This window comes from Manduca sexta, chromosome 9 (assembly GCF_014839805.1).
Source record: "Manduca sexta isolate Smith_Timp_Sample1 chromosome 9, JHU_Msex_v1.0, whole genome shotgun sequence".
Taxonomy (NCBI): domain Eukaryota; kingdom Metazoa; phylum Arthropoda; class Insecta; order Lepidoptera; family Sphingidae; genus Manduca; species Manduca sexta.
The window spans coordinates 5058571-5079272 of NC_051123.1; the positions used below are offsets into that span (position 1 = coordinate 5058571).

General features: G+C 38.6%; 1 protein-coding gene across 3 annotated transcripts; it reads left to right on the plus strand.

Moving 5' to 3' along the window:
• Window positions 1-3645: 3645 nt before the first annotated feature.
• Window positions 3646-18951, plus strand: LOC115443269 (PAX-interacting protein 1). 3 transcript variants are annotated; one of them, XM_037436762.1, is made up of 16 exons: window positions 3646-3852; window positions 4298-6841; window positions 7021-7188; window positions 8028-8135; window positions 8636-8714; window positions 10688-10839; window positions 11584-11686; window positions 13791-13908; window positions 14184-14262; window positions 14515-14742; window positions 15004-15150; window positions 15502-15714; window positions 15981-16133; window positions 16565-16643; window positions 16967-17246; window positions 17845-18951. In XM_037436762.1, the coding sequence occupies exons 1-16, from the start codon at window positions 3757-3759 to the stop codon at window positions 18407-18409; spliced, it is 5112 nt and encodes a 1703-aa protein (XP_037292659.1). In that variant the 5' UTR covers window positions 3646-3756; the 3' UTR covers window positions 18410-18951. The 3 variants fall into 3 exon arrangements, with proteins under 3 accessions (XP_037292659.1, XP_030024476.2, XP_037292660.1); XM_030168616.2 differs by having other exon boundaries at window positions 14527-14742; XM_037436763.1 differs by having other exon boundaries at window positions 10691-10839.
• Window positions 18952-20702: the final 1751 nt, after the last annotated feature.

Below are 20702 nucleotides of genomic sequence, written 5' to 3' on the forward strand. Positions count from 1 at the left end.
TTGGATGCGGCTGATGATGATGAAAGAGATCCATCTTGAGACTAAATCAAAGATGGCAAGTTTTATTCCAAGAATTAAGTTGTTACCTACATTTAAAACGATGACTCGGGCAACGCGCAAGCGAAAACATGTTCTACCTTAGTAACCATTTAATTAGTACAAGGGTAACAAAAACATCAATGATATGAAATTGAACAAAGAATCAAGGGTACGGTTTTGAGGTATTTCTTAGTCATTTTTGCTTAGTCCAATTAGGCAGCTCAAGAAGGCAATAAAATTGGCAAAAACCACAAACCGCATCCCAATGTTTGATGTCATGTTCATTACACTAACCAAATTCACCCTCATCACGTTATTCACAATACTACTACTTGAAATTTCATACTAATTAATGTTGGTATCGACATATCTTGAGGAAATTCAAATACCTAAACGGAAATAACAAATTCTTGTATAGTTTGTATTCAAGATAATACAAAAGTATTTATTCAGATATTAAGGAATTTTTAGGATTGTACAGCGGAATTGTTTGCGTTTATTATTTATTTATTTACCATTCTACGAGGATACAACTGTAAACTTAAATTACTTTTTAAGTATAATAACAGTTACATATAGTTTCATTAGTTTAAACAATTATTATAAGTAGTCACTGATATATACAACAAGTACGGCGTGCATAACATTCGCCACAGCACTCGGCGAATAGCATATTTTTATGGGAACTCACAACGGTAGGTACACATAATATTAATAATAATGAACAATTTTTTTAACTACATTACTAGTCATCTTTGCACTAGGCTCGCACTGTATCCCATTTTTTTTTAAATCAACTTCACGTATATTCAGTTTCCGGTCTTGCAATCCAAGAAGTAATTACTGCAAAGCTAGAGGCTGTACAAGTTGTCTGACACTCTTAAGATTTCTCACTATGCGCGGAGTTTATAGGCGCTGACACTGGGGTAGAACGAGAGAAGTTGTCGGTCTAGAGGGCGGATAGCAAGGAACGTCAAAATGCGGAACGACATCGATTAAAAGTTATCAGTATTTATTAAACAGAATCTGAAATAGGCACTGCAATTGATGTGATGTGAAGACGATGACAAAATGGCACTAGGAGACAGTCGCTATACCATGATCAAACGGGTTTCAGCTAGTAATCATCTTAGCATTCGAACAATGGTCCTAAACTGCCAAACAATATCAAGACTGGTGGTTTTTAGAAAGTAGGTTAAAAAAAATAATTAATCAGGTAGGTATCAAGAGGAATAAAACCAAAATGAGTCTGTATTGGTCATAACTTACAATCGTTTTTCATGTGTATCTTTTGTGTTAACACCTGACCGTTAAATCACCTTGCATATTGGGAAGATGTTTACTCATATAACATAGGTATTTACTTAGATGATTTACAAAAAACATAGATCCGAGAGCTCACCATTATATACCATTCATTCTTGTGCCAAATGATGAATCATGTTTTGGAAATACCGGTTAGTTCTTACCAACGTATCATTGAAGTCCTAACAAAAAAATAGGTAAACAATACGGCAATGTAACATCTTGTATAATAGTTGCAAGGTTTAGGTATTTACCTAGATAACGTAAGTACTTAGATACCTAAATATTGCCATAAATATAATATTGACAATGTATACTTGTTGCTGCCACCGCGGGTTTTAGTTGATATGCTGGTGTACGGTACAATAGAGTAAGGGACTCGGTCCAATGCTCGTTCGAATTATGCTATACTCTCAAGTGTTTACAATGGGCCGTAAGACCGGTGAAACCAATATAACCGTGTCACTCACCCTCCAAGTAATGGGAGCTGTAACGCATTTTTTTCCGAAAAAAAAACTTGGTGTTGAAACGATTTGCAGTAACAACAAGCGTCTCTGCTAACGGTTACAAGCTTCCACTCTAACATTTATGCATTGCAGTTGTAATGGTCCACAATAGGAAACGGGAAAATATGGACTAAGTAAGATTAAGGCAGGAGGACGCTTATTACTTCTTTGGATAGTAGGTAAGGGAGGACATGTGTGCGAGCATATTTAGCCCCCAGATTCCTATATGTGAGTGGAAAGTACCGAGTTGTATAGGTACACACTATACTGACACGATTTAGTAAGGAAATCCAGTGCATCAGATTTGCGTCAGTTAGCGAAAATGTAGGCAACTACGAGCAGTGCTGTAACTAGGCTTTTATGCGGTCGGTGTGAGCTTCTACAATTGTGCTCATGTCTGACCCAAAAATAATCATTTCTCCGCCTGTCCAGCGTTTGCGCACTGTCTGGTCACCGGTGGAACCATCCTAGTTAAGTCAATTATTATGAACTAACCTTGAATATCATAAACTCGTTAATTTCGTCATTGGATTAATAGGTGTCAAGTGTGAATGATGTATTAGTCTCCGACTTAAATAAGTACATATCTATTAATTTTCTTCGACTACAAACAGTTCTCCCTAAACTTTATAAGGTAGTCGAACCTCTGACGTCATCAAAGGTGATAACATCATCCAATTAGTAGGAAAGTAAGTAAGTAATACTACCTACTTGTAATAAGATATGCTATGTTGTAGTTTATTTTGAGATTTGCAGGTTATGGCACAAAACACAAGTTACAAAATTAATTAATTATATGCCAAGCTGTGTTATGGAAATGTCAAGGGTGAAGTGAAAAACAAATGAAATAACTGATGGCCGCTAGGTGCTATACTATGGTTTATGTTTTTATACTTGAGTGGCAGAGTTACCACACTGTCAGAGGTCACTACCAGCGATGAATGCTCTGTTGATGTGATGATCGATGTGCTATTAGATGTAGATCGGCTGACCACAGTATGCGATTCGTTGAAATCGGCTATTGAAAGGCGTTTTCACATTGTGCATTGATTCTATAAAACATACATTTAATTCTATAAGTATTTACAACTAACGGCGCCGCGTATCTACTCTTTTTTATTTCGCGGAGCAAGTTATTATTTTACTAGTAGGAACTGCCCAGTTTTCATGGACGCCTCCCCATGAACGCCGAGCATATTGGGTTCGCCTTGCAACCTGGAGCGGCATTGAGTTAACCCTGCTTGGCCGCCATCACCATTAATCATAATTTTAAATGCCTACACCTACTACAGACTACGTTAATACTTATAATGAGTAAAAAAATATTGTACTTACCTATTTGTCAAGTAATTTTATTTTGGTCCTTTTTTATTTAATCAAAGAGAATATAACCATATTTAAACCTACACGGTGTATTTTAGTCCATATCCTTTTCCATCCATCCATGATTTGGACTGATCGTTTGCCGACCAGCGTAGCTTCTCTAAGTAATCTGTGCCGATCAATTATGGTGGACAATCCAACGATAATATAAATTTCTGAACGAAAAACATTAAAAAAAAAAAATTTACCGCTTCCACACTCTCGTCCATTTTTATTTTACAGATATAATATAGATCTTATAAAACAAAACTTGATTAATTTATTGTCAGTCTTTAAAGTTCAGTCAATTTGAATTTAATAAAATCGTTATTTATACATTGTATTTTTCATAAATTCTAAATAATGCTGGGTGCAAGTGTGTGGAATTCACTTTACTGTAACGTACCACTTTTTTTTTTATTCATTGGCAACATTAATCATGGACGTCGTTTTTGCATGAATTTACTTTCGGCATTTTGTTGTAAAATCTGACAAAATGTATTTTTGTTTATAAATGTTTTGAAACAAGTGGCTTAGAAAAAAAATGGTAACAATAGTTGATGACTTAGATTCGTTGAACCTGCAAGAACAAATTTTTCGGGACGTAAAGTATTACATATCTGGCGATGTCTCCGAAAAGGTTTGTTTTTACTTGTTTTATTTACACACATTATTTGATATTGGAAAGTAAACTTAAATTACTAGATGAATAGTACTTTCATCACATATTACTAGTAGAAAATGTTTTGGTGAATATACAATCAATTTTGATGATCTCCCGCGCTACTTTTCATTTCCATTTTGAAATGTTCTTTCCAATTGAAGTTCTCGAATTTTATTAATTACTGAAATATTTTACTTTAAAATAAAAACATTGTCATGATTAACGTTAGAAACTTTTATTTACAAACTTTTTTAAAATGTAAAAACTGAATTCCGAATTGAATGATTTGAGATATCAAAGAATTTATGTTGTTAGTCATGTTCTTTTGAAGTTTATAATATGCTCACTGCCAACGCAACAATAAACGCAAAAATAACTATCCATTTAGTTTTGTAATAGTAAAATAATCATCTCGTTACAGATTATGCTTCTGCTCCAATCCGGAGGTGCAGAGAACACAAAGTATTTCTCTGACTACGTCACGCATTTAATCTGTGGTGACAATGCTGCAGACACTGACATTGACGAAGCCCAAGACATATACCAGATCCCGGCAGTGACCGAGCACTGGGTACTTGCTTGCGCACGACTCAGGAAGCTTGCCTTCACCAAACCTTACAGTCCTAACAGGAATAAGATATTTGGTAACATAGTGGCATGTGTGTCGAAAGTTAGTTCGGCTGATGCAAAAATATTGTTTGCGCTAATCACATTTTATGGTGGTAGAGTAAAGTTGAACTTGGACTCTCGATGCACTCATTTAATTTGTGGTGCGGCTAGTGGAAAGAAATACAGTGCGGCATTATCGTTACCTTCTAAAATTAAAATTGTTACACCCGATTGGGTGCTTGAGAGTTTAAGGGCTAGGATTCAGGCTGTTGTGGAAGTATTTCATCCTAAATTATTAGTTGTCCCTCAGCCTCTCCCAAAGCCCATGGACCGTATTAGTGCTATAACAGGGTTTGATTTTGAAGAAGGTATTGCGAAGAACGAAGTGCCTACACAAAACATGGCTGAGAATAAGGATGATAGTACCCAGGCCTTGTTGGATGAGTTGAAGCAGCGGATGCCATGGAATCATCCACCAAACCCCACATCATCAGCAGTTACTACTTCTGCTATTAGTTCTATGGGATATACAACTTCAGTACCTACATCAAATATTATGAGCAAATCTATTCCTCAAGGAATTGTGACCCAAAATATACAAATACAGAGTAGTCAAGCTAATTCACCACTGATGCAGAAGTTTAACCAAAATGCAGTAGTTTCACAGCCAAATATAAGCATGCAAAGTCAAGTGAATTTACCACAACAGCAAACTTATCAGAGTCAACAGCAACAGCAGCAACAGCAACAACAGCAGCAGCCTCATGGCCTGACAGCAATTCAGATACAGCAACAGAAGATGTTGCATCAACATCAATTGAAGATGCAAATGTTGCAACAAAATAAAATTAATAATCAACAGCAACAGTTTTCTCAACCTAACTCCTCTGTATCACAAATATCTCAGAATTTGTCAGGGCAGTTACAGCAACACATACAAAATAGTCAACATCATCTACAGCAGTCTATCAACCAGACACCAACTTCCATGAGCTCAGCTCAGCAACAGATAGAGAATATAAGTCAGATGTTGAGCCAGAGTGCAAACAACTTGCAACAAGCTCAATTGAATCAGCAAAATATGGCTATGAAGCAAACTTTAAGTCTGAGCCAGCAGACTGCCTCTCAGGCTGTGCAGAACATTGCCCAGCAACTAGCGCAGTCTACACAAAACTTGCAGAACTTACAAAATGCCAAGTTAAACCAGAGCTTAGGACAACCTCAAGTCATTAACCAGCAAATGATAAACACAGGCCAGCAGTTGTCTAATCAAACTCAAAATTTGATTCAACAGCAAACAGTTCAATCACTGACTAACCAGCAACAAAATATAAATATGGGTGTTGTGAACCAAGGTCTTGTGGCAACATCACAGGGTCAGCAAACCCAGGGTGTACAACTCAATCAGTTAGTTGGTAATTCTGGGCAGCAGCAGGTACTAAGTCAACAGATGCAGACTGTTCAGCAAACAATACAAGCCCAGGGCTCTAATGTACCTGTCCAAGGAGCCTGGAGGCAGCAGAACATACAAATGGTGCAGAATGTCCAAGGCCAGCATCAGATAATAAGGAATTCTTTGGTGCAGTCACGAAACCCTCAGAGTCAAGTTATATTGCAACAACAGATCATGCAGACCCAACAGCAAGCTTTGATAAGCAATCAACAATCTCAGTTGAGTCCACAGCATACAATCCAACAATCACCACAACAAATATTGCAGCAGTCCATTGGTTCTCAAGGGCAAAGCATTGGCCAAACACATCACCAAATATTGGTACAGAAACAGCAATTGCTCAACAGTTCTGGGCAGCAGCAGATTGTCCAAGCACCTCAACAGGTGTTAATAAACCAGCATACAGGTCAACAACAGATATTGGTGCATGGCAACCAACAAGTGACATTGCAAGGCGGTCAACAAATAATGTCTCAAAGTCAGATTGTTCACCAAAGTGGACAAATAGTGAACCAGGCTGGTCAACAGATAATAACCCAAGGCACACAGCAGGTTCTTTCGCAGGGCGGCCAGCATGTGATCACGCAGCAAGGCCAGCAGCACCAGGTGGTAATCGCGCAGTCTTCGCAGCAAATTGTGACTCAATCTGGGCAGCAGATTATTGGACAAGCAGTTGGCCAGGCGCAGCAAGTGTTGTCGCAACTGCCGCAGTCACCACAGGCTGGCTCGCAGTTGGCGGCTGGTGGTGGAATCCAGCAGATCATTACGCACGGTGGTGGTCAACAAATCGTGTCGCCTGGCGGGCAGCAGATAGTACAGGGTGGTCAGAATGTAACTTGGCAACAGCAGCAGTATTTGCAGCAGAGACAGCAGATTGGTCAGCCCGGTGCTGTGGGACCGAGGGTGTGTTTTATGTTCTTTTTTTTTTATTATTTTTTATATGTCATCAATGATATTTTTATGTATGTGACCGAGTCATTATATCTGTAATAAATTGTGTCATTATCCAGGACCAATTTGGTTTGCAACCAACTTGTAACCATAAATATTTACTAATACAAAACCTGTTATAATTTCGACAGGTATCATGGACGGCGGGCGGGGGTGGCAGACAGCTGATCCACTTGGATGCGCAGACGCATGCGCAGCTGCAACAGATGAACCCGCAACAGCGTGCCATGTTCGTCGCACAGTTGCAGAAACGACGCCAACTGACGTTGCAGCGGGCCGCCGCTATGGCGCAACAACAGGTGATATACTAGTTCATTTAGAAGGGAAAAGATATCAATATAGTTTATTTATTCGGAAGGTTTACGGGCTTATGAGTCTGTAAGAACAATAACAAGCCTTCTTTACTTTGGATATTCAATTTATATTTTTCTTTCTTATAATATAAGAATTATACTGATACTTAAGCTTACTATGAGCAATGAGTCTGTATACAAAACCACCAGTAATGTGTACACCGAACAAACAACACGCACAGATAGACAGACACACAGATAATGACTGTGATTTAGCATCATAGTCTATTGAAATGATACATTAAGAGCAGTTCTTAGAGTCATCTGCTGGTCATAGGATATATTTTATATCAGCCCGGATAGCTACTACCGTACACAAGGTGTTAAAACCCGCCATAGTGGCCCACGTAAATGTGTCGCGTATCGGGATCAGCCTGTGTATATCCTGTTCCAACAGGCCGGCATAATGGTGTCGACTGCCGAGGAGTAATCATATCGTCAGACGACATTCTACTGGACCTCACTATCAGGTGCAGTGGGACCACTTTGTCGTGCATATTAAAAAAAAGTTATCAGAAGAGCGCTTAGCTTTTCTCACTCAGTTGTATATTACAAATAAACCATACATATCATAACCATACATCGCAGTTTTAACATTTTAGTTTTCCCCTACGTCGTCGGGAGAAAACTAAACTATTAAAACCGCAATAAAATCCGAAAAATAGTTTAATTTTAATATCTAACATTCGCGTAAACATAAATCATCATACGCTACATCATTAAATAATAATAAATTAGTATGTCCTATACTAGGTATATATAATACATGTGACGTTTGCCAGCAGCCCGGCGTAGTGGCCGGCTCCCCGGGCGGACAGTCGCCGCCGGGAGCGCCGCAGAGCGTCACCTTCATCCGCAGCCAGCTCGCGCCGGGACTCGCGCAGCAGCAACAGGTCAGGGCTAAGAATAACACTGACCTACAGGCTTGATGGAAACAGTTTGATCTTAATTAAGACTCAACCTTTGTCCTTTTGCCTACGTTTGATATTACGTTGATAAAGAAATATTGTACGGATCGAAGGATAGAAATTTATAGAAAAATATATAAAAAATATGTAATGAGCTTTTCCCTATGGGTATTATATTATATATACCTATTAATATTGAGAAATTATATGACATGTTAAGTGACAACAAATGAAATTGTTTCAATCATAGTGCATAAACCGTAGTTGATATAATTATAACATTTATTAAACAATGAATTTAAATTTTTTTACTGCTCACATAAGAGATCATAAATACGTTAAAAAAGTATTTATAAAAAGCCAAAATCTTTACCGTTGAATTGGAATAATATTCTTTTTGCCGACTGTTCGTGGTACTTTCACGTTCTACCAGACTTCAGCATGTAGAAAAAGCAGCGATCTGAAGATGAGTTTTTTTTACGCAGTTACAATGGTTACAACAGCAAGGTGCCAGGACGGCGACCATCCCGGCCGCCGCCGCCGTGCAGCCGCCACAATCGCCCGGTAAGGACTTACTTAAGTCTATACTAGCAAATGCTCGCAGCAATATTTATATTTTACTCGCCGCAAGTTCTGTTTTAGAATGTGGCAAAAAAACACGACATGACTTGTGTCGTTTATTGGGATTGCTTGAGACTAACATGTGAATGATGCATTGCTCTTTCGATTAATAAGAAACACCAAAATAAAACGACATCGACTTACGAGACGCATTTCTTAGAACATTCCAAGGGAGCTACAAGCTTTTAAATCTGCAGAATTCAGCTTGCTGTGACTGTTTACAAATTGCAGCTTGGTAGCTTCTACAAGTTTTTTTTGCTTATCCAAATCCCACTTATTTATCGAAAGTAGAAATCAGTTATATATGTTTTGAGATTGATGTTTTCAAATTGTTCAAAAAACCTTCTATAATTTTCTCATAATCACACAAGAATTTGTAAAATAAAGACAGTATCTGGTCAATGTTGTATATTATATCAGAAAATCACTTACCAATAAAATTAGAATATTATTTCAGATGTGATGGACATAACTGTAGATTTTCCGTGGATCCAAAATAATGTGCGATCTTGATACTTTACTGATAAAATGAAACAATGTTTAGGTCTCAAAATTAATATATTTTTCCATCCATACACCAATCATAATGGTGGTAGGTCTCTCATATGTGAGAGTCCGCTTGGGTAGATACCACCGCAATGTCTATCTCTGCCGCCAAGCAGCAGTGTGTAGTCACTGTTGTGTTCCGGTTTGAAGGACATTGTAGCCAGTGTAACTACTGGACATAATAAGACTTAACATCTCACGCCTCAGGATGGCGAGCGCAGTGGAATACCAAACAATACTTTGTAATTCAAAGTGATGGATAGTGTTTCTACTGTTTATGGGCGATCATATCGCTTACCATCGGGTGAAGGGCAAGATCGTCTCATCATTCAAAGCAATAAAAAAAACATTAATATTTTCCAACTCTTAAGTCTCCTCTCTTGTTTTACTACAATATTTAACAGCCATATCTCCACGCGTTAAACACAACAAGAACATACGCGTTTTAGGTTTAGAAGTTTTGCTATTTAAATAACGCTTCATAAATAATTATGCGGTCCGCAGTGACGTTGTTTTATGACATTATAATTTCAATGTGTTATCTAGTTCACTTCTAACGCAATGTTCAGCGTCACATTTTCGTAGAATCGTACAATTTTTATGTTATGTGAAAAGTATTATTCGAAAATGGATTGCTCTGATATAGACAGTAAGAGAATTTTAGTAATATGCTATTATTAAGGTTCAAATTATTTGTGTTGGCGTGTGACCCGCATCGTATTTTTGTTTGTCTGAAAGATAATTTACATTATTTGCATGTTTGGAGATAAAACATTTGCTTTATGTGTGGACCACATGTAGTGTTAACATTTTTTGGCATATTGGAGCTCGTATGCTGAAATATAGAGATAAATTCAAGCTTTTTTATATATAAAATAAAGAATTCATGTTTTTACGACGCCTAAAAGCTAATATCAAATGGTAATTGAAGTCTGTATATTGTATTTAATACACGATGTGTCGTGAAACGCGAATGATACGTATTTCTTTGTAGTAAGTTTTCGGTAACAGTAAATGATTTGATTCTGTCTTTACTTAAAGAGTAAAGTGTGATGCTCATTTTAAATTGCAGACACCTCATACAAACAAACATAGGACATTACGTTAGATTAGTACTAATAGTCAGTAGAGAGTCGTATTGAAAGTGCACGTGTTGCGCTCTCATAAATAGAGTCAAAATACTCAGCTCTCACGCAATGCAATTATTAGACATCTTCAATCAACTCGTTTAAAATGTTACCTTCGTTGTTCGTTTAGTCCTTCTATAAAAAAAGAAGAAAAATCTTTTGTATATCTTTCTTATATGAAATTGAAAGATGAGCAATCCTTTGCGCCTACTGACTGTATGAACAAAATTGTCCGTTTGTCAGTAGGTGGTGCTGGAGTGGGCAGCCCGGCTGGCGGCGCGGTGGAGTCGCAACTACAGCAGTTGCAGTTGCAGCGCCAGCAGCAGTACCAGCGCTTGCAGCAGTTGCAGGCGCAGAGGGACACTGTCGCGCATCACCACGCCGCTGTTAAACAGGTGAAGTCGCAATTAATATTACAAATGTCCTAAGCACAGATGGTGCCATTTGCTGGTATCCGGATATATTTTATATCCGCCCGGATAGTGACCATCATAAACAAGATGAAAACCCGCCATAGTGGCCCACGTAAGTGTGTGGCGTTCCGCAAACCAACGGTTCCAACAGGCCGGTATAATTGTGTCGACTGTTGATCATTATCTCTCGTCAGTCGACATTCTATTGGACCCAACTGCACTTACTATGTATACCATGGCTGCACCTGATGGTAAGTGAAGTGGGGTCACTGCTGTGCACGTATAAAATAAAAGATGAAAGTGTGCGAGCTGAGCTTGCCTCTATATACAAAATGGACAGGTGTGTAGCACCCGCACCGCACGTGTAAGCCCAAAAACAACGAGCATCGTTTAAGGAACCAATCGCGAGGAACGTCGGCGCGTTTGTCGTCAAACCGACCAATCACGAGTGTGCTCACCACTCGTGCCTCCATCCGATGTTCTGTGTTCGTAGTTTGCGATAAAAATGAATGTTCTAATAATCTTATATGATTCCATTAAAGGGTTTACCAGAAAATATTATTGCTAAAATTTTAAATATACTATCAGGGTTAACATAAAAAATAATTGGTGTTGTTCATATTTTGTTAATGCAATACGGCATCCTCGTTGCCTGTACTACAACATAGTACATAGTAGTATATGTATTGTGTATCTGTGTCTTGAGTGAGCGTGTGCCGTGTGCAGGTGTCTCCGGGCGTGTCGCCGCACGTGGTGGGCGCGTCGCCGCTGCCCGACCAGCAGATAGACGCGGCGCTCATCACCACCAACGCCGCCGACCAACAGCAAGGTACGGGTGTACTTAGTAACAGCTTAAGTGACTGCAGTTAGGTGATAATCAAGTGTTGTATTTGATTATATATTTCTTATACTAAGCATTATCCTGCATAAAAATACTTTACTACAGTGTATAGGCGGCTACAAAATTAGCTCAATAATAGCATATTTAACTTTTGTGTCCTTATGGACGACCTGTTTTCTTCACTAAAATAAACTTGAAAGAATTTACTTTATTTTAGATAAAGAAAAAATAACTTTTCAATTGAATGTGTTAATAACCTACCATTGCACAAGTAGGCACAAAAGTAGTTCAAATTAAATATTAATATCGCCTACTTTTGTGTCCTTATGGACGACCGGTTTTCTTCATTAAAATAAACTTTAAAGAATTTACTTTATTTTAGACTAGCTTCCGCCCGCAGCTTCGCCCGCGTGGATTTCGGACTTCAAAAATGGAGCCGGTCGCGAACGTTCGAGAATGTTCGTTTTACGAAGCTACTCGCTAGGTGATTCGCTAGACTCTAGGTGCCAAGCAAGCCGCCTGCCTGTGCGTTCGCGACCTTATATATATACAAAAATAATCCTTATAGCATGATTCAGTATTCACGCGTGATGGCTTATTATTAGCGTATTTCATGTATAACATTGGTGTTTCTATACCGATTTCTATAATTATTTTTTATTGAATATTTAATAATGTTAACTTTTTTAATTAGGGATGACTGAGAGTGTTATAAACGTAAGAGTAGACAAATATAATGAGAAAGCTTCGAATTGCTAAGCTATCGGGAGTTACACGTGTTATTGTGAGTCAACCATAAAAGATAGACATATGCTGTCGTGGGATTTTTTTACATAATTTTAAGGAGAACATTTCCGTCATACATGATTTCTGTGTAGCTTTAACCATTAAGGCTGCACACGCGACGGAAGCTTAAAAAATTGAGTAACTTCTCCCGTTTTCCCAAAATTTCCCTTCACTGCTCCGCTCCTATTAATTGTAGCGTGATGAAAAGCAGTGGCGAAGGGTGAAAATTTTCAAAAGGGAACCCGACGAAATATTTTTTTCTACACTTAACATAATATAATACGCTGTTCACAATAAATTAAAATCAGTAAAATATCATAATACTTAATAATTTCCTTCTAACATATTATGTTTCTCTAAATTTACAAAATAATCATATATTTTGAACATAGGTACCTAAAAGAGCCCAACAAGAATTAATTACCCACAAACACTAATTATACATTCTAAATTATTAAAAATATTTCGCGCCAATAGCTAAACATGAAGCCGCAAATTCTCGGGTTACCCTGAAGTGCACAGACACGCACGCACACATGTATTTTTACGTCACTTCCAAAACATTAGACAAAGACACCGCGCTGCGTGTGAAAGAGACAACAATATCGCGAGGGAAGCTATGCGCGGCCGGGTTCACTTCGAACACTATGAGGCGCGAGCACTGCGCGCGAGTTATGATTTAACGAATTGATATGAACGACAGATATTGAAGTATTGATTATATTAATAAATATAAGATGACTTGTGTGAATATACTATTTTTATTCTAGTTATATTGTTACGTTTTTCTTTTATTATTTTTAATTAATTTACAAAAGGTAACCCGGTAGGAATCGGCTTGTATGGACGCTTCGCCACTGATGAAAAGTATACTATAACCAGCACAGGAGTATGAAAAATAATTGTACCAAGTTTCGTTAAAATCCGTCGAGTAGTTTTTGTTTCTATAACGGTTATACACAGACAGACAGACAGACAGACAAAAATTTTATTAATTGCATTTTTGGCATCAGTATCGATCCCTAATCACCCCCTGATAGTTATTTTGGAAATATATTTCACGTACAGAATTGACCTCTCTACAGATTTATTATAAGTATAGATAGATAAATGTGTGTCAATGGCATTTTGAAGTTTGAACTTGTTCAGCTTCACTTTTGTGGTTGACTATACACAGTGTAATCTCTTTTCCATATCTTACCAGTAAGATACTGGGCTAGTTGCAGTCCCTCAGACATTCTAGGTTTGCTGTTTATCTCATATACATTGATGTTAATTTCATGCAAGATAAATCTTTGATTGTCAGGTAACGCGTTGTTGGTGAACCCTAAGACGAAGACCGCACTGGCCAATATGCTGAGCATCAGACTCCAAGGCACCGCGCCGCCCACTGACCACGAGCCCTCCGCCGCAGGCACGCTCAGGTAAAAGCGTCTAATATAATATTTAAAAAATATATAAATTACATAGAAGGCCGTATAAATTTCTACAAGATTTCTAGAATACAATTACTTTGCCTTTGTCGTATAATTTTAGTAATAAGAAAAAAGTGATAATTTGAATTATGTGAAGTAGTTTTGCGTATACTATCGGCCCATAATATATTGTAAAAAATAAAATGAAAAGAAAAATGTGGATGTCTTAAAGGTATATGTGTGTACTCAGTTGAGAAATAAAATATGACAATATGTATAACTAGGCTGATGACGGCAGCGCACGCGGCGGGCGGCGTGCGGGCGCCGGCCAGGCTGCTGCTGGGGCCCGCGCATCACCATCAGGTAAATACTGCTGCGGACTGATCTTGACTGATGTGGAACATTTTGAAATCTGATGGAAATTATATGATGCCTAATATTGATCATATGTAGATCTATGGTATATCATGTCTTCACAAAATTCTTTCTAATGCCGAAATCATATCTACGATTCATGGACTTTTCCAGTGAATATTTCAGCATGACTTTTGGTTTCAGATCATGTTTATCAAATGTTACTTACAGTTGTATTACACCTGCTCTACATTGTGATAGTTGCATTTCCAGGCAGGAGCAGCTACGCCGGCGGGTGTGGCGGGTGTGGGCGGCGCGGCCACGCCGGGCGCGGTGGGCGGCGTGGGCGTGGGCGCGGTGGCGGGCGTGGGCGGCAAGGTGTACGCGGGCACCGTGCGCGCGCCTCCCGCCCGCGTGCAGTTCTACGGACACAACCCGAATCTCAAGCTGCCGCCGGATCTGTTCCTGCTAGGATGTGTTTTCCATATTGTAAGTTGATCATTAAATAAAAAATAAATTGCAATGTATTTTTCATCCTAAAAAAGATATTTTATGCGTAAATTGGAATTTTATAAGTATTTTTTATAATGTGATAATTTTACTTGTTTGCTAATGCTATATATCTCTATTATAATGCTATATATCTCTATTATAATGCTATATATCTCTATTAGATTTCTATAGAACAATTCTATCTAATAAGTAACAAAAAATAACGATGTAAAGATACATGTCCTTTTGAATTCCCAGGTGGAGTACCAGCAGTCGTGGGGGGCGGAGCGCGTGGCCCGGTGGGCGGAGGCCATCACGCGGCGCGGCGGCGAGGTGGAGGCGGGCTACTGCGCACGCGTCACGCACGTGCTCTGCGAGACGCAGCGGCACGGCGTCGTTATGCAGGTATACATAGTTAACAATTTTTAAGTATATTCATTAGAAAAAAAATAAGGTCGAGTTGACTATACATGAATCTATAAGTCTTCGTTTTTATATTTTTATACTCTAAAGGTTAGAGGGTTAAATGGAGGTGCAAATAGAACATTCACACTTTGCTGAGCTTGTAACACTCCTTCTTATCTATGATACGAACGTGGCTAGCGCCATATTGGGTAAAAATTATACTCGAAATTCTATTCGAAACGAAGTTTAAAATCATTTTTTTGTTGGCAATACTTATAAATATAAACTTGCAGGAACCTCAATGGACTTGTTTCCAGAGCCGTAATAAGTAAATAAAAAAAAAATGTACAGGCCCTACGAGATGCGAAGCGCTGCGTGACCGCGTACTGGCTGTCGGACGCGATGGTGCGGCGCGGCGTGGCGCCGCCGTGGCAGGCGCTGCACCTGCCCAGCATGTACGCGGCGCGCGACCGCCCCGCCAAGCACCACCGCGCCGCCGTCTCGGGCTGGCGCGACGACGAGCGCGCCCGCCTCACCTTCTGCATAGAGCACGTCGGCGCCAAGGTACTCGCATCCGATATATATCGATATTGTTAGCTGTTTATAGTGGCGTGTAAGACCGGAAATTAATGTCACATTGTGTACTTTTTTATTACTCGAGCGTTTATTAGAAAAACCATTCTTCTCGGTTTCCAACTTGTATTTTAATGTACCTAAAATCACCTCTACAGGGTGTTAGAGAAAGTTGTTACAATATTTCAAATACATAACAGGGTGTACTGTTTTTAGAAATATAATTCAGTAATATAAAAATCTTATTTTTTTTACAGTTGACGCCGTACATGACGCGCGACAACACTGTGTTGATCTGTAAGCGAGCGGAGGGCAACAAGTACCGGCGTGCGCGGGAGTGGGGCATCCCCGTCGTCACCGCCGCCTGGCTCACCGACCTGCTGCTCGGCAACATGACCGCACTCTCGCAGGTGAGGAATACGATAAACAGTGACGTAGATAGGTAATTAAAGGCTCAAGTGTAAAACGTGCACCTCTTTCGACCCAGTGTGTAAGTGACTAATGGCGGCCTTAATCAAACCCAGGATTCTAGAGAAAGTAAAAATAAGTCACCAGGAGCTCTGGTGCACTGTGCAGTGGCCCATTCTACAGTAGCCACGCCACTGGTGGTTGCTATGTAGTTATGTAGATATGTCCAATAACATGGTTTAAATGGTCAAGATGAAGATAATCGTCATTTAAAGTAGTTGGTACTTGGTGCTCGGCACCATGACCACTTTCTCGTTACTGTGCATTATACTCAGCAGTTGATAGATGACGCCTTGAATATTGAGTTCAATATGTTTTATTAAAATGGTTGTGTGCGCGAGAAAATGCTATTATAAAATACATTTTTGTTTAGATTGAAAACGCTAAGTACCAACAGTTTAATTTGGGCAGTCCGTTCCGAATGGACTACAGTTTGGTGTCGCATCTTATGAGTAAGTAACCTTTATAATTTATAGTTCATATTTTTTACATATCGAAGCCATAATAGTGGCGATACAGACCATTTTGTGAAGTGATTATCTGTTTATAAATGAACTATTCGAAATAGTTCAATCTAATTTCAGGGATACATTAGAGCTTTTCACGAGATTTTGTTCACTAGGCCCTTTATCGCGTTTCCGCCATACAGACACAGATAATGTATTCCTATATAGTATGAATTGTTATGCACTTTATAACTATGTTGACATATATTTTTTATATCAATATGTACTTTAAAATATGCAAGAGTTATTGGAGCAATAATGTTCCCCAGACGCCTGGAAGATGCCCATCAACATAACGCAGGAGTCTCACGAGCGCGCCAAGCGAGCCGCGGCGGCGGTCTGCGGCGCGCGCCGAGCCAAGCGGCCGCGCCGGGACTCGCCGCCGCCCTGCGCCCCCGCCACGCCCACCCCCGGCACGCCGCACACGCCCAATGCGCCGGCGCACCTGCAGTCGCTGCACCCGGTGTTGTCGCCGCTCAACCTCGCGCCGCGCGTCGTGTTCTCCGCCATGCCGCACCACGAGCAGAACAAACTCGCCGCCATAGTCAGGTAACAAGATACACGATCGATGTAAGAATTTATTACATACTGACCTATATTTACAAATACAAAGTATATGTTCTCACAACACCGTGACACGAACAAAATATATAAATTATAAAAATAAATCACGCTAATATCATTACACATAAAAGAAATAAAAAAAAGAATTGCAAAGAACTAGTGTATTTGGATAAATGTGTAATAGATATTTTAGAAATGATTTACTTTATATAGCATTGTGCTCACTACTTGAAAATAGTTTTAAATTATATGAGTAACTTACTATTTTTTCAATTATATAATTTTATTTCAGCATAAACTCTATTGAAAACAAAGAGTAATTTATCCCAAGACAAGGTCCAAATGTACAGAGCTAAGGTTTTTTTTTTTACTTTTACATCTGAACATGTATATTATTAAGTACTAACTGTCACATAGAACAAAATAGTAGGATGTGTAAAAATCATTTTGAAGTGGGTAGTTGTTGCATCAAACCATAGTGTCACCATTTATTTAAAACACCTATAGTATATTTTAACATTGGTCATGTTGGATATTTTATAAACCACGCTATGTGAGGTATAACAAACTATTTTCCACGCAGACTATTGGGTGGTCTCGTAGTAAACTCTGCGACGGAGGCGACTCACCTCGTGATGGACAAGTTGGTGCGCACGTGCAAGCTGGTGAGCTGCCTGGTCACCGTGAAGCATCTACTGACGCCCGAGTGGGTGCTGGAGAGCCAGCGCCTCAACAAGTTCGCCGACGAGGCCAAGCACGGCCTGCGCGACGACGCGTTCAACAAAATGTTTCGCTGTGACGTGTCCGAGGTACTCTTGTGTGGTGAACAAAGAAAGAAACTCTTTGAAGGCATCACATTTTTCTTGACTCCGTGCGTGAAGCCGTCGAAATCCGCTCTCACCGAGATGATCGAGCTGTGCGGCGGCAGAGTGGAGAAGAACCGTCGTTCATACGTGTCGATCCACGCGATGCACACGCAGAGACCGTACAGTTATCTAGTGCTGACGGTGCCGAATGATCTGCATTTAGTGTATTATTTGTTGCAATCGGAAAAGACGTTGAACGTCGTTTGCAGTACTGAAGTGGTGCTATCGGCTATTATGAGACAGAAACTTGAGATCGAGGAGTTCCTCGTCAAGATAGACTAATTTTGTGTTAGAGTAATGACGTTTATATGAAACATTGTCTATGGATTATAAGAGTTTATAGTTCCTTTATTTTACTTTGTACATCTTTGTATTGTCGGCCGCACACTTGAGCTTTGATGAAATTTGAAATAACTAGTTTTCTATAAATATATCGGCTTAAGAGAAATTGTTGGAAGTGTGCGGTCGCCCTAATGGTTTTAAACTATCATAAAATTCTGCGTTTTTCGCAGAAATGTAAAAGCGTACAAATTGAGTTAAATATTGTCTTAAACTATATCTTGTTGATACGAAAATATTTTCTGTTAGTCTAATTTTTAGAAGATGGTTTAATAGAATATATAGGATGCGTTTTTTTTTCTACATTCTATACTTTCGTTTGATGAATTCTTTTCTGTTACAAAATTTTATAAAGCAATGTGCATAAAGTATTAAATGTAAGTGTACCTTTTTGAAATGTTCGTTTATGTAAATAAAGAATAGTATGTGATGCGAACAAGAAGACTACATTGTGAAAAAAGAAAATATAACATATTATATATAAACTTTGTTTTTATTATATACACTCTCAATTATAGTCGGGAAAATAAATTGAATCTACTAGCCGGATGTAGCCCACGGCGGCCAATTTCAACGGAGATGAGCCAGGTATGCAAGAGATATAGTGCACAAGTGTGTGCGCAATACACAAGTGCACTCTGTTCCTTCACTCTCATAGTTCGGTGAAACGGCAATCCGATATGACCAGAGAGAGATCAAACTCACGACCAACTGCTTTATGTGCTTTCCGAGGCACAGGAGTATAACACCACCTATATCTCGACTCCAAATTACGGCAGAATAATTTTTAAGATGGAAAAAACTAGGTATTTTGTCCCGACCCGGGATTCAAACCTAGGACCTCAACGTGGTAGTCGTACTCACACCGCGTACGCATTACAGCTTTCCAGTATTATATATTGGTCTATATGATTACAACTCCGTAACCGAGGCCATCGGAACAATATAAGAATGCCAATATGACAATTCACATTTTTTGCGGCGGAATAACTTGAGTATGTCTACCAAAAAATACAAAAAACAACTACATAATTCCAAATAATATTTATCGTGTCCTCCTATCGTTATATCAAAGAAAGATAATAAAAATATTCCCATCACTACGCTCGTAAACTTATTCTTACTAAGCGAGTTCTGGACAAAAAAACCTATGTGGTAGTTGGAAAGTTTTAAACCTATTGAAATAAGTAAGATTGGCATCTTTTTAAATTATACAGAAGTAAGCGAAAACTAGAGGTAACTTGTTAGAAAAGCTATTTAGATCTGACTGAATAATCTATTTCAATCAAACCAAACTATTCCTAGACTTTTGTCAAGAATAAGTAACTAACTAATAATATCTAACTCAAATTTAACACCTAGCATATTCCTAATACTTCAGATTCAGAATGACATGTGACATATTTTCACCTTAGTTTAATCATTTCTTAACTAGTTATTCCATGAGTGCCAATTCATTATCATCGTCGAGTATTTCCATGATTATTATAGGAATAGAAGTTTATGGTTGTTAGATTCTTTAAAATACCCGGGCCTAGACAATCTCGCCATAATTTCCCATTAAATGTCACCCGAATTTTTCCTCCCTCAGAAGTCTCTCTCGCTCTTCACGTACGGTTCATTCTATTTGGAAATAAGCTAAGATTCATAAGAAAGATTTCAAACTACCAGAGTTCTAAGATTATATAGAGCGATCATTGGGAAGATTGTCATACAAAAATTTTGCACTCATGCGATGGTTACTCAATCTAACGTGAATTAACTTGATCTTATCCCATCAAAGCGTGTTATTTTTACACGCAGACGTCTTATCTTCCCCTCTCCCTATTTTGTATACCTTATGTGGACAAACTCTCCCAAGAATAACTTGGGGATAATTCATGATTCAAATCCTGCATTTAGTGCTGTCGTTGACCAAATTGTAACCAAAACCTTGAAAGCTTTACAATGCGATTTTTATTTCTTTCTTTGAAGCTAAAACATTTAAGATTTTATACTGCATTTACGTTCGAAGCTACTTAGAATACGCGTCGCAAATTTGGAACCCTTATTACAATAAATATATAGCTCGTATTAAAAACGTTCAAAAACGTTTAATTAAATATTCATGTTTTTGCCTAAAAAGACCTAAATCATTGAATAAAAAATCAATACCACTAAAGTATAAGTTATTAGAAGCAATCGATTTTATGTTCTCTTCCGTACATATTATAGTAATGTGTAAAGTGTCAATATC